Raw genomic sequence first — 12749 nt, 5'->3', positions numbered from 1 at the left:
GTCCGAGTATGCTGCCTTGAGGGACGCCTGCATTATGAAATTTTCTTTATGTTCGACCGTGCCTGTCCATGCGCTATTCGAAAATATTGATAATTGATGTAGGCTGCTAGTAGATATCTAAACTGCGTCAGAAGTATTGTTTAAAGTTTGTAGATTAGTCCCTCGTGCCAGACTTTGTCGAACGCCTTTGCGACATCGAGGAAAATGGCGAAGCAGCCGCATTTTTGCCCTAGAGTTTCTTCTATTGTATAGACTAGCCCATGCACTTGGTCTACCGTATAATGTTTTTCTCCAAACCCAAATTGGTGAGTAGGTATGGCTTTTTCGAACGCGATAATTCCTTTTAAGCGGGTGGCAAATAGCTTCTCAAAAAGTTTTTTCAACAATCTAACTAATGAGATTGGGCGATAAGAGGCTGTATTATTTGTATTTTTTTCTGGCTTGGGATTCATTATAGTTTCCGAGAATTGCCATTGCAATGTTATATATTTTAAAGGAATGCATGAATTCATTGTTAATTTACCCAACGTGGATCAGGTCAAAACCTTCCCTTCGTTTTCAGCTTGGAGATTTGAGAAATTATTTCCGTGAGCGTAAATGGTTCAATTGCACAGGATTCATGGACAACAGAAAGTGGGATAGAGCTATCACTCATTTCATGGGGTTGAAATATCCTTTCAAGGTGTTGCGATGGCTTATGGTAATGGTAAAATCAAAGCGCGCACCTCAGACTCAACCCTTGCATCGTGAGCTTTCCCTAGAGCAAGACTATTACAAGGCTCCCTGAGCTATAAGGCTAAATCAATTTAAAAAGGGTATTTGGTCTCCATCCTCCACAAGCTTTTGAAGTACGAACAGATAAAGCTGCGTACGAGCTTAGTTCAGGTAATATTTCCGCTATTCTTGATCTCCCACATTTCCTTAGCTAATCACTCAGCTAATAACACAGCTAAAGTCACGGTTCAAAATAGGGCCTAGAAACTTTACAAATTGAAAAAAAAAATTCGAAGAATTGTACAACGCAGTTTTAGATATCTACCACTAGCAAATAATTTAGGGAACCCTGTTGGTCAATATTTTGATCAAACAGAAATCTCCTTCTTTTTTTTAAATTTTTCGTTTTCCACTTTTAAATTTTTATTAATTTAATGTTTGTTCTAATAAATAAATAACTATAAATAATATTAGTTATATTTGCCAGCAAAGCATAATTTCATTCAACTCATCAATTCATTTCATCTCAATTCTATACCAGCAACTCTGTCACATTAGGAAACAACTCTGCCAAAGAGGGCACCGCCTTCACGAACTCATCCACTCGGCACGCATACAAGTAACCTTGCTTCAATTTCTTCCCACTATTCTGCATCCAGCTCAACCAGGGCACCTGGTCTTTCACATCTTCACAAATAATATAATTTTCCCGTATTTCATCCATGGTTACATATGGCACATTTACGCCCAGAATCACGATGCCTTTGGCGCTGCCAACAACAGAAATGGTGCGAAAAAATAGCTTCGGCACTGGGTGTCTACCGTTATTGTTCTCATCGTAGGTCAAGTAGAATGGCCGACTCACATTTCCCACAAAGAAGTCCATTACCCCCAACGTACCGGTGCAACAAATCACTTCCAGTTTCTCCTTGACCACATACGAACGCACTTTGTCCTCCGTCAATGCCCATGAGCCGCCATTAAATTGTTGCCATTGCGGTGACACATTTGGAAAAGTGAACGTGCTACGCTGTTGCGACGCATAGATCATATCTGCTTTGGCAGCATGGTGTCCACGTGAAAATAAGTTTGACCTCCCATTGAAATATTGCAGTGCCTCTTCGTCACTGCCTAACAATTTTGCGGCCTGTAAGAGCTGATTCTTCCGAATATAAAGGAAATTCATATCAACTGAGCCGTAAAAATCAGGTTTCCAAAAGCTCCAACGCTTCACACCGCGCTGAAAATGCGCGTTAGCAGGGCCGAGCGTGTAGCAGACGTGGGATGTACGGAGTTCATAAACATTGTAACAAGCCTGCATAGTTTCAATAAAACGGTCCCTCGTCAGATTGTAGCCAATGCGATATAGCTGGGCGGTATTATTGGCGCAGGGCTGTGGTGTACGTTTGACGCTCAATTTGACCGTCCGCGCGCAAACAAAGTCACGAAATTCATATTTGGTATCGTTCAGCAGGAAAGTAGTGCCTTTCAAGCAGCGAGGAAAAATACTTTGTGTGCGCTGTTGTTTGCTTGTGTTTCGTGGCCTATCCTCCCTAGAAGCATTCGCAAAAGGGCCGGTACACGTAAGCTCTATTATTTGGCCGCGTGGTATCTGTAGGAAGCCATCGGCGTTTGGTAACCAATATTTCGATGAGTTCGGTCTCAAGTATAGCGGTTGAGGTAGGTTGGCCTTAGGCAAATCTTTTTGAACATCAATGGAGCACGGAGGACCTAAAAGCAAATAAAAAGAAAGATTTATTTCATTTAGAGAAATATATTCAAATAGCATTAATTTTTTGTATTTAAATAAAATATATAATAGAAGAGATAACTGGTTGAAAAGTAAGCCACATGTAGTACACTTATGGGTCCTAGGTATATGTCTGAAATGCCCACCATAAGAACGTGTAAAGCAATTGATTGGATTTTTCGACTACTCCACCCCAATTGATGGCCGTAAAATTGATAATTTCGTTTTGAATATTATTCCCGAGCTCCTCTTATGCACTGTCTTCGATAAAAGAGATAAAGAGCATTGAGACATTTGCATTGGTTTGATTTGTAAATTGATTGATTTTTTTCATTTTGAACTAAAGTATTTGCACATCTCGTACTACGCTCCGTGCAATGTGTCACTGCCACATAATCTTCTAGTAAACATTGTCCGATTTTCTGCTTAGCTGAATCAAAAATACTAGTGAGTACCGTTAACCATTTATTTTTGCGGCACACAAAGGGCTTAAGTTTTAACCACCAACTCGTAATTTAGGAAGTAGTCTTAATAATTTTCCTTCCCGAGATAATTTCAGAAGTCTTTGTTTTTAGCTTCCAGTACTTCTGCTGACATTTGCCCGATTGGAAGTGGAACAGCATTTATAATGTCAGCTTCGTGAGTTAAAATTTTATATGCAGAGCTTGGCATATGGAACTATGAGTATTTTGTAAGAAAGGGTTCCGCTATTTTTGCGTCTTGTCGAAAAAATCAATATTAATTTGATATCCACAGGAAATGGATCGTAAAATTAAGGTGACTCTATAAGTCAGTCCTTCCCGTTAATTGGGATGCTAGTTCTGGTTGATGCAATAAGTAACTGACTATATTGCCACTGTTAGTTTAGTTAGACTTCTGTGTATACCTACATAATGGGAACTTGGACATCTGAACAAAGACAAGTCTAAATTTACCTTTACTAGACATCTTCGATAGAACCTTAGGCATATTTCGTTTACCAGTTATACCTGTGGTCAAAAAGTAAGGTGAATTTATTTGTCAAACTTCGCGGGATTAAAATTTCGCTCTAGTTATTTTTTTCATGAGTTGGCAGCACTGTTAATAACATCTGGGCCAACTTTCATGTGAATGTCGTTATCTGTAATATATTTATTTACGCTTGTGCTTACCAAACGACCAAGAGTGCATTTTTCGATTTTTACAATGTCTGATTTGATTGAGCAGAGAAGTGCCATCAAATTTTGTTTGCGGAATGAAATTTCGGCTGCGGAAACGGTTAGCATGTTACAGAAGGCAATTGGTGATTCGACCATGTCGCAGAAAAATGTTTATAAGTGGTACAAAGACTTCAAAGAGGGTCGAGAACGTGTTGATGACTTGGAGCGCTCCGGACGACCATCGACGTCAACAGATGACCAACACGTCAATAAAGTGAAGGAGTTAGTGCTCAAAAATCGCCGGTTGACTGGTAAAGACCTTACTGATATGATCGGAATATCAGAAGGATCTCTGAAAACCATTTTGAAAGACCATTTGGGCCTACGAAAAGTCAAATCTCGTTTGATAACGAAAACTCTTAATTTTTTGGAAAAAAGTCGTCGCGTTGATGTGTGTGAAACAATGCTTTCAGACTATCAGGACAAGCTCAAATGCATCATTACGGGAGATGAGACTTGGATTTATGCTTACTACCCTGAAACAACCGACCAATCAAGCGAATATCGTGCTAAAGGCGAGGCCAGACCGAAAAGAGCACGTCAAAGTCGTTCAAAAATTAAGGTCATGATGACAGTTTTTTTCGATTTTCGTGGTGTGGTGCACTATAAATTCCTTCCACTTGGCCAAACTGTTAATAAGGAATATTATTTCAGCGTTATACGTCGTTTACGTGAAGCAATTCGTCTAAAAAGACCAGAATTATGGGCCAACAACTCTTGGTTTTTGAATCACGATAATGCACCGTCTCACACTGCACTCGTTCTTCGTGACCATTTCGCCAAAAATTCCACGCATATCGTTCCGCAACCACCGTATTCGCCTGATTTGGCTCCGTGTGACTTCTGGCTATTCCCAAAACTCAAGAGACCACTCCGGGGAACGCGTTTCGAGTCGATTGAGGAGATAAAAGCTGAATCGAGGAAGGTGCTGATGGCTATACCGGAAATGGAATATTTGGCAGGTTTCGGAGATTGGAAAAATCGTTGGCATAAGTGTATTTCATCGAGAGGGGATTATTTTAAAGGGGATGAAATTGATTTACAAGAATAAATAAAGATTTTTCATTTTACAACCGCATTCACCTTACTTTTTGCCCATAGTAGTATATAGAAGAGAGTTCGCTGCTACAGCGAACTCATCAGTAGAGGCTTGGTTAATATTGGAAAAACTTGTTTTGAATATGCAACGTGTGAACTCCTTTTCCTGTCGACTAGGACTAAATGTCAAATCAACTAACAAAAGAGGGCTACCTAATCTACTCGTTTTTTCATAAAATTTTTTAATACTTCTATGGCTACTTTTTCTCTTCTCTACAATGTTTTTGTTGGAATTTCATATTCTCATACTATATTTCGGCATTGGTTCTCATTATATTTAATCGTACCGACAATATTAGCAAATATAAAGGACTCATGCCATATCACAAATAAGTCTTGTTTGGTAGCCGACATTGTTTCCAAAAGTTTCCAGCTAATGTTCCACTTTTACGATCACAGCGAATAGCATTAATGAAAAAATAAAGGTTAGCTTAAATACGGTCGTATTTCGTAATTTCCATTATCCGACAGACTAGCATTAAGTAATTTTACAAGGTTATTAAAAGTGGAAACTTTGACTACAATTTATAATTAAAAAAATGCTCACATATCAAAAAGCACGTCTTTTAGTTTTTCGTTCTTTTTACTTTAAACTGAAACACTTCAATTAAATTAAAATTGAATTTATTTACTAATGTAGCGAGCTTCATTATGCAATATAAAAAGGCCTTGACACAACACTTATTATGTCTGAAAGTTCGCAACTGGTCGAATATGCAAAGCAAGATAAAATAGATAGTGCTAATCCCTGAAAGAAAAAACAATTTTGATGCCATTTCACAACTTTAAATTTTAATAAAATCCGGATAGATCGGTCATTTTGAACACTGTGGAACGGTTTGCTTTGCTTTAATGCGAGATATTTAATGGAAATTTTTAATACATCGCTATGAAATATTAGTTGTCAGCTTAAGCATCAGCATCATACTAACGAACTAACGAACTAGAAGTAGTTCATAATAGACAAACAAGAGACTAGTCTAATTTATGACGAAAATCACCAGTTTTCGACGGTTGCAAAGAGCAGATAAAAATTGATAAATTAAAGTTTAAAAATATATCATAATGAAGTGAAGTTAAACATGAAATTTCTTTTCATATTTAAATTTTTTGTTATTTAATATTATTTTATTTTAAAAAATGAAAATGTTTTTCGAATTTTTTTAATTCTGAAACTAAATGGTAGCAACTTCAAATAAATTAAACTTAAAAACAGTAAGGTAGGAGGTAGGATGGTTGGCATAAGACCTTTCGCAGGTCCATTGTGATCCCACTGGAGCTTATACTTACTCTACGTGTTCCTTTTCAAACCATCCGGTAGCTTTAATAAACGAGCAGAGCTTCGTTAGTTTAAGATCGGTTAGAAATGCTGTATCAAGAGTGCGCAGCCTTCTCATAGCTAGGCTTTCACACTCACATAAAAGGTGTCTGACTGTTTCCTCTTCTTCTGTATTAAGACAGCTTCTACAGAAATCGAAGTACGGGAGTCCTAACCTTCTAGCGTGGCTGCCTATTAAACAATGACCAGTTAATACACCTATCAATTTTCTTATAGATTCTCTGTTGAATCTTAGCAAGATCTTCGATCGACCGCTGTTCCAGTTCGGCCATGTCTGTCTGCTTAGTTCGCATGTTGTGAGGTTTTGCCAGATTGTATTTACCTTTTTGATGGTTTCTTTGTCTATAAGTAATTTACAAGTGGCTATGGGCATGGGTATCAGCGCCTTATCCGGTTTGAGATCGAGCGTTGTACCGGTTCGTGCAAGTTCATCCGCCTTGCAGTTTCCTGCAATGTTCCTGTGGCCTAGTACCCAGATAAAGTACACCTTTTAGCTCTTAGATACGTCATCTAGTAGTTTAAAACATTCTAGAACTGTTTTTGACGAGGGCGTTTTTGATTCAAGCGCTTCATTTGTGGATAATATTCTCGTTTTTATTTCTTTAAGTCCCTCTTTTATGGCAGTGACTTCCGCCTGAAATACACTGCAATGATCGGGTAAGCGAAATGATTGGCATACTCCGAGTTTGTCGGAGTAGACCCCTCCACCTACTTTGTTGTCCAGTTTTGAGCCATCTGTGTAGATGTTTAAGTCATTTTTCTTAACAATGAGCCCGATATCCCATTCCTCTTTGGAAGGAAATACTGTGACAAAGGATTTATTAAAATTGATGTCCTTGGTCTTACAGAAATCCATTGTGCTGGGAATGCAGGGGAATTGTTCTAAAATTGAAAAGTGTATTCTTTGGTTCGTTCTGAGTAGGCCGATTTCTCTTAGTCTGAGAGTTGCTTTGGCAGCTGTTTGCTTACCGTACTGCTCTATTGGTAAAATGTTAAGCATAATATTTAGTGCATCTGTGGGTGTGGTTCTGAGGGCCCCGCAGATGCAAAGACTGGCCATTCTTTGTACGTGTGCCATGGTTCTTTTAATGTACCATTAATCTAGAGCTGGCCATCATACTAATATGCCGTATGTTAGGATTGGTCTGCCAATTGCTGTGTAGAGCCAATATACGATAGATGGGGAGAGACCCCAACTTAGTCCTATCAGCTGTTTACAAGAGTATAGTGCTATTGTCGCCTTTTTTACTCTATCTTCACCATTTGCCTTCCAAGTTAGCTTTCGGTGTAGTATTAGACCTAAGTAGCGGGCCTCATCACTAAATGACAGTGCCGTTCCACCTAGAGTCGGAGGAGCTATATTTGGAATTTTGTGTTTCCTGGTAAATAGGATGAGTTCAGTTTTATTGGGGTTGACGCTTAGCCCATTTGCTTTTGACCAGTTTTCAACCATGTTTAGTAAATTTTGCATGACTTCTCTAAGTGTATTGGGAAATTTCCCTCTTACTACCATTGCAATATCGTCCGCGTATGCTACCACGTGTGGTCCTCTCTCCTCTAGGCGCTTTAGCAAGGAATTTAATGCCAGCACCCATAGGAGAGGGGACAGCACACCGTCTTGAGGTGTTCCTCTGCTAACTTTTTTATTGATCTCTGAGGCCCTAGGGTTGCAATCACAAATCTGCTCAAAAGCATGTTTTTGATGAACTCAACCAGAGCGCCAGAGATCCCGAAATCCGTCAGTGCCTTTATTATGGTATCCGGTAGGATGTTGTTGAATGCGCCCTCGATATCTAGAAAGGCTACCAGTGTGAATTCTTTATTATACATTGACTTCTCGATTTCTGTAACAAGTAACAAGTGTGAAAACAGTAAACAATTTAAAAAAATATTTCTTTCGTATGACTTTCTGCATTAAATAACAGTTCATGAGCAATAATGATTGCTGAGTGATTTAGCTTTTCAATGCAGAGGATTTAAGAACAAACCAAAATAGTGAAAAATATTGCAACCTTTTTTTTAAATGTGTTTAGAGTCCAATTGCTTTTATATTCAGAATATACATTAGAAGAAATCAACCTCTAGTGCTGGAAAGGCGTGCAATGCAGGTCGACTTGCTATTTGCTATAGACTGACAGTGACGTGCAATGTACGCCAGCGGAAATAACTGTCAAAAAACATGTTGTTTATTGCGAAAAGCAAAACAAATACCAAATTCTAAGAAATATTAATTTCGGATGTAAATTACAGACGAAGTTCCACAAAATGTTAATATTCCTGAATACCCAACACTTCGAAGGACTTTTTTAGATAACTCAGCATTGCGTTTGCAAGGAAAACAGTGGGGACATTTCGCAAGAAAAAGTCCTCTTATTCAAAGTGATCAAAAACCTTAACAAGTTCTGCGCGAAACAGCATAAACGCAGTGAAGTGGAATGAAAGATATGTCTTGTTGCACTGCACATCCCAGATTGTTTTGAAATATATCAGGCTGTTCAAAATTATTAATCAAGTTCTGTAAAATATTATTAATTTTATTTATAATCAACTAAATATTGTGACTATATGCTTTGTTAAGCACACTCTGCTAAAAGCTTTAATAGGAGCTATTCCAACCAAGAGCTCGTTATAAATTGGCTTACTCGATACAGCCACCGGCTCTTGGAAACTAATTTCCAGCACAAGAGGTTAAATGTTTTTTGAAACAAAATTAGCGCTGTATGAAGTTGTGACGTCAAGGTCTTCATAAAAGTCGTATTTATGGAATTAATTTGTTTACGTCCTTGCAAACTCATAGACAGGATGCAAGACTCGGCTATGGGCTTCAAACTTAGGCACAACTTTTCTGTCTAATACGCGCACGATCTTGAATATTTTAATCCCTAGTTACCTAAGATTCTTTGTTTTAATAAAGTTGTCATCAATCTGAAATGTTAAAATTACTTACTGCATGGTTAACTAAGACAAAGGGTCTTTAAAAAGTGACGCCTAGATGTTAGTAGTGAATGATTCCTAGACTGTACTTATTTTTATGTCACATGTGTCAAGTAGATGTAAAATTTTGCACCACAGAACAGTGCTTTAAGGTAGTAGTGTGGTAACTTATTTTGAAAATTTCGAATTTCGGTTTTTTACATATTTTGAAAGTGCGATATATTGGTAATATACTGTACAAATTTTAGACCGAAATTCGAAATATTGACGAAATTATAGCACATACATGAGAGCGGCTCGTACTTGCACGCGCTAAGCCGCTAAAACTTTAAACGCGTTTTTCTCAAAACAACGTTTTTCCGGATGGCCGTCGTGAAAACAAATTTTCTATCTAACGGATTGAGCTGAAATTTAGATATGTTTTTCTACACAACAACAGTTCTGGCGGGTAGTAGATTTAATTTATTTCGTCCCTAACTTTCCATTTTTTAGTCCGATTTCCACTTTAAAAAAAGGCAATTTTCTTACGAAGTCCGCCATTTTGTTATTTTTTGTCAAACTCATTTGATCTTACTACCCGCCAGAACGACAAGCACACTAATTAATAAGCAATTTGTTTTTTCTGTTTCAGATGACCACAAGTGATGAAATCACGCCGGCCAGCCACTGTACCTCTTTTTTTGCCGCTTGCTGCAGTGTACTAAAATAGTATCAAAACATTAAAAAAAAAAAAATTTTTTTGTACACCTTCTGATATCTTTAATAACATTGAATTTTATTTTCCCTTCCAAAAAATGTCCCAAACATGGCCTCAAAAAACGTGTAAGTTACCGGACTACTACGTTAAAATTATTCAAACTTATTATGAAAATTGTCGATCTTTAAGAACAAATTTCAGCAAATTTCGTGATTTTTTTGGTAGAAATAATAATACGAATGAGTTGACAGTTCAAAGAATGGAAGAAGAAGGAAGAAAAAAGGACTGGCAGACCAAAAGCTGGACCTTCTGTTGAGTTTATATATACTATATATATACATATATATATATAAATGAACTATATATATATATATATAAACTATAAACTAAAAAAAAGTAATTGATGTTAGTTCAGGCTTCTATATAACAGGTGGCGCAAAATTAATCAATTAAGGAAAGATTTATAATATAATATTTGCAAATATCGCCCTACGGCAATCATATTTGACACTTGTGAGCTAGACAGTTGCAGCATACAAACAGACAAGCAATGGAGCACGTAAGGGTCAAAAGAAAGATTTCCGTCATTCAAAATAATTTTTTTTTTTAGTAAAAAGTTGAATGGTTATTTTGCGCCACCCGATTAATTTTGCACCACCCTTTATATATATAATATATTCTGTTCAGAATAGAAAAAGTGAAGCCCGAACTAATCTCAATTACTCTTATTTCTAATTTAAAACAATAATTAGGCGCATGTTTTGAAAAACACTTTACTTGCAGGATTATATGGTCGCCAGTCAAAGAATTAATATTTTAATTTTAATATTTTTTTAAATTACATATTCAAGTTTAAGTTATTTTTATTTTTTGCATTTTAACGTTTATTAAAGATAAATATTTTCTTATCTCTCAAAACTATTTCTCAACCCAATCCAATTGCCTTGAGTGACAAGCTTTATTATATTCCATTGAAAACATTTACTAAATTTCCATTTTTTCATACATGTATAATTATTTATATATGTCTGTATCATCCGAAATTATCTGCTTAAGAATTTTCATTAAGATTAAGGTTATGGCATTACAGCCTAACCAACAAAAGCTGATCAACTAAATAAACAAGCTCGCTTTCACTCTTTTACATTGGTGTGTATGTGTGTAAGTATCTATGCGCATACACGATAACGTTTCACTAGCTCACCATCGGTTGTCGACACCGCTTCACGTGCCTCAATGCCATCTGGCACCAGCACTGCTTCTTCGCCAACAACATAAATGAAAACCGTGAACAAAATAGAAATATTCAAAATAAAACGCGATAATTGTTTCACGAGTAATGTTGTTGTTTTACTTCTTGCCGCCGATGTGTCTAATGCGGTGCACGCGCACATTTTTATCGCAATCTGTGCTTCTTTTGTTGTCTACAACCGTCAGTGGACTGAGTTGAAAACGGCTATCACTTAGTGTTGTTACCCACGATCGTTGAGAGATCGCATGAAATGAAGTGGCTGGATGAAAACGCTGATGATAAGTATGCCGTCATTTTTGCATATTTCAAAGCATTTCCATACCAACAGGTGCATTGCCAACACATTAGGGCGGTTCACTATTTGTTGTATTTCTTATTATATAATAACATAGATCCGTATAATTAATGTGGGCGTATTTAGAAGAACGATGTTTGCTTTGATTGGTATTTTTAGGCAAAATGATAAACAAATGTGTATTATTCTGATAGCGCGGCAGAAATATTTATAATTTCGGCGTAATTTCATTGATGATGTTAACCTAAAATTTTGGCTTTCTTCTTTTTCGTTGTTTTGGTTCTGCTAAGTTTTGTTTGATTTCATTTTATTATTTATATTTATTATTTTAATTTTGTATAACCTTATTTTATTTAATGTTTTTGGCTGATCTAAATATTTGATTCAAACAAACTGCATATATACAAACTAAATAACATTTTTTCTTAATTTTACATTTTCTTATTTTATTCCATATTATTGCATTTTCCTTTATTTTATTTCGCTTTTGTTAAAATTAACTTTTAAACAAGCAAAATACTTCATTTAAATTTTTATTTTAATTTTACTTTATTTAATTTAGTTTTGTGAACCACTTTTTTGTATTTTAACTTTTTTTATTTTAATTTGTTGTTTTTTTATATTATTTTATTATTGTAAATTACGTTTTTTCACCATTTGTTTTTTTTATTATTTTAACGCATTTTAAGTTATGTTGGTTCACGTTATTTTTAACTTAATTTTTTTTCATTCCATTTATATTACTTTAATTTATTTTAGTTTTTTCTAAAAAATTTAATCTTATTTTAATTTATGTTGCTTTTTATTATTTGAATTTAATTTTGATTCTCTTTATTTTTATTTGTGTTTCTTTATATTAATTTAATTAAAACAATTTTTGTTTAAATCATTTTTATTTTTCATTTCAACTTGTTTTATTTTAACTTATTAAAATGTATGTTATTTAAATTTTTCTATCCAATTTTTCATTTTTATTTTAACTTATTTTATTTTCTTTTGTTCCATTCTATTTTATTTTTTTACGTAAATTTTTATTTTTAATTTTGATTTATTTCATCTTCTTTTCATTTATGTTAATTTATATTATTTTAATTTAATTTTTTCAGGTTTTTTATTATTTTAACTTATTTTATATTAATTACGTTTCTTTTATTTCACTTTATAGTTTTTTTTTAAACTTAATTTATTTAAATTGATTTCAATTATTATTTCTTTAATTTTATTTATTTTAGTTTAATAAATTTTTTTATTTAAATTTTGATTTTTTATTTTAACTTATTTTATCTTAATTCATTTAATTTTTAATTAAGTTTATTTTTTTTAATATTTGTTTTGTTTTTTAATTTATATTATTTTAATTTATGTTAGTTCAAATTATTTCAATTTTATTTTAACTTATTTTATTTTCTTTTTTTTTTGTTTTATTATTTTAAAAAATTATTATTTGTATTTTAATCTTTTTGTTTCTACT

The 12749-nt window shown here is 34.8% G+C and overlaps 1 protein-coding gene across 1 annotated transcript; it reads right to left on the bottom strand.

Moving 5' to 3' along the window:
• Positions 1–1215: 1215 nt before the first annotated feature.
• On the bottom strand, positions 1216–11125 carry LOC129242186 (uncharacterized). The gene is made up of 2 exons (XM_054878748.1): positions 10936–11125; positions 1216–2445 (listed from the first exon to the last, which is right to left on the bottom strand). Exons 1-2 carry the CDS (start codon positions 11123–11125, stop codon positions 1247–1249), a joined length of 1389 nt encoding a protein of 462 aa, XP_054734723.1. The 3' UTR covers positions 1216–1246.
• Between the last annotated feature and the right edge of the window lie 1624 nt (positions 11126–12749).

The sequence above is a fragment of the Anastrepha obliqua genome, chromosome 3 (assembly GCF_027943255.1).
Source record: "Anastrepha obliqua isolate idAnaObli1 chromosome 3, idAnaObli1_1.0, whole genome shotgun sequence".
NCBI classification, from domain to species: domain Eukaryota; kingdom Metazoa; phylum Arthropoda; class Insecta; order Diptera; family Tephritidae; genus Anastrepha; species Anastrepha obliqua.
This window is presented reverse-complemented; position numbering and strand designations above follow the sequence as displayed.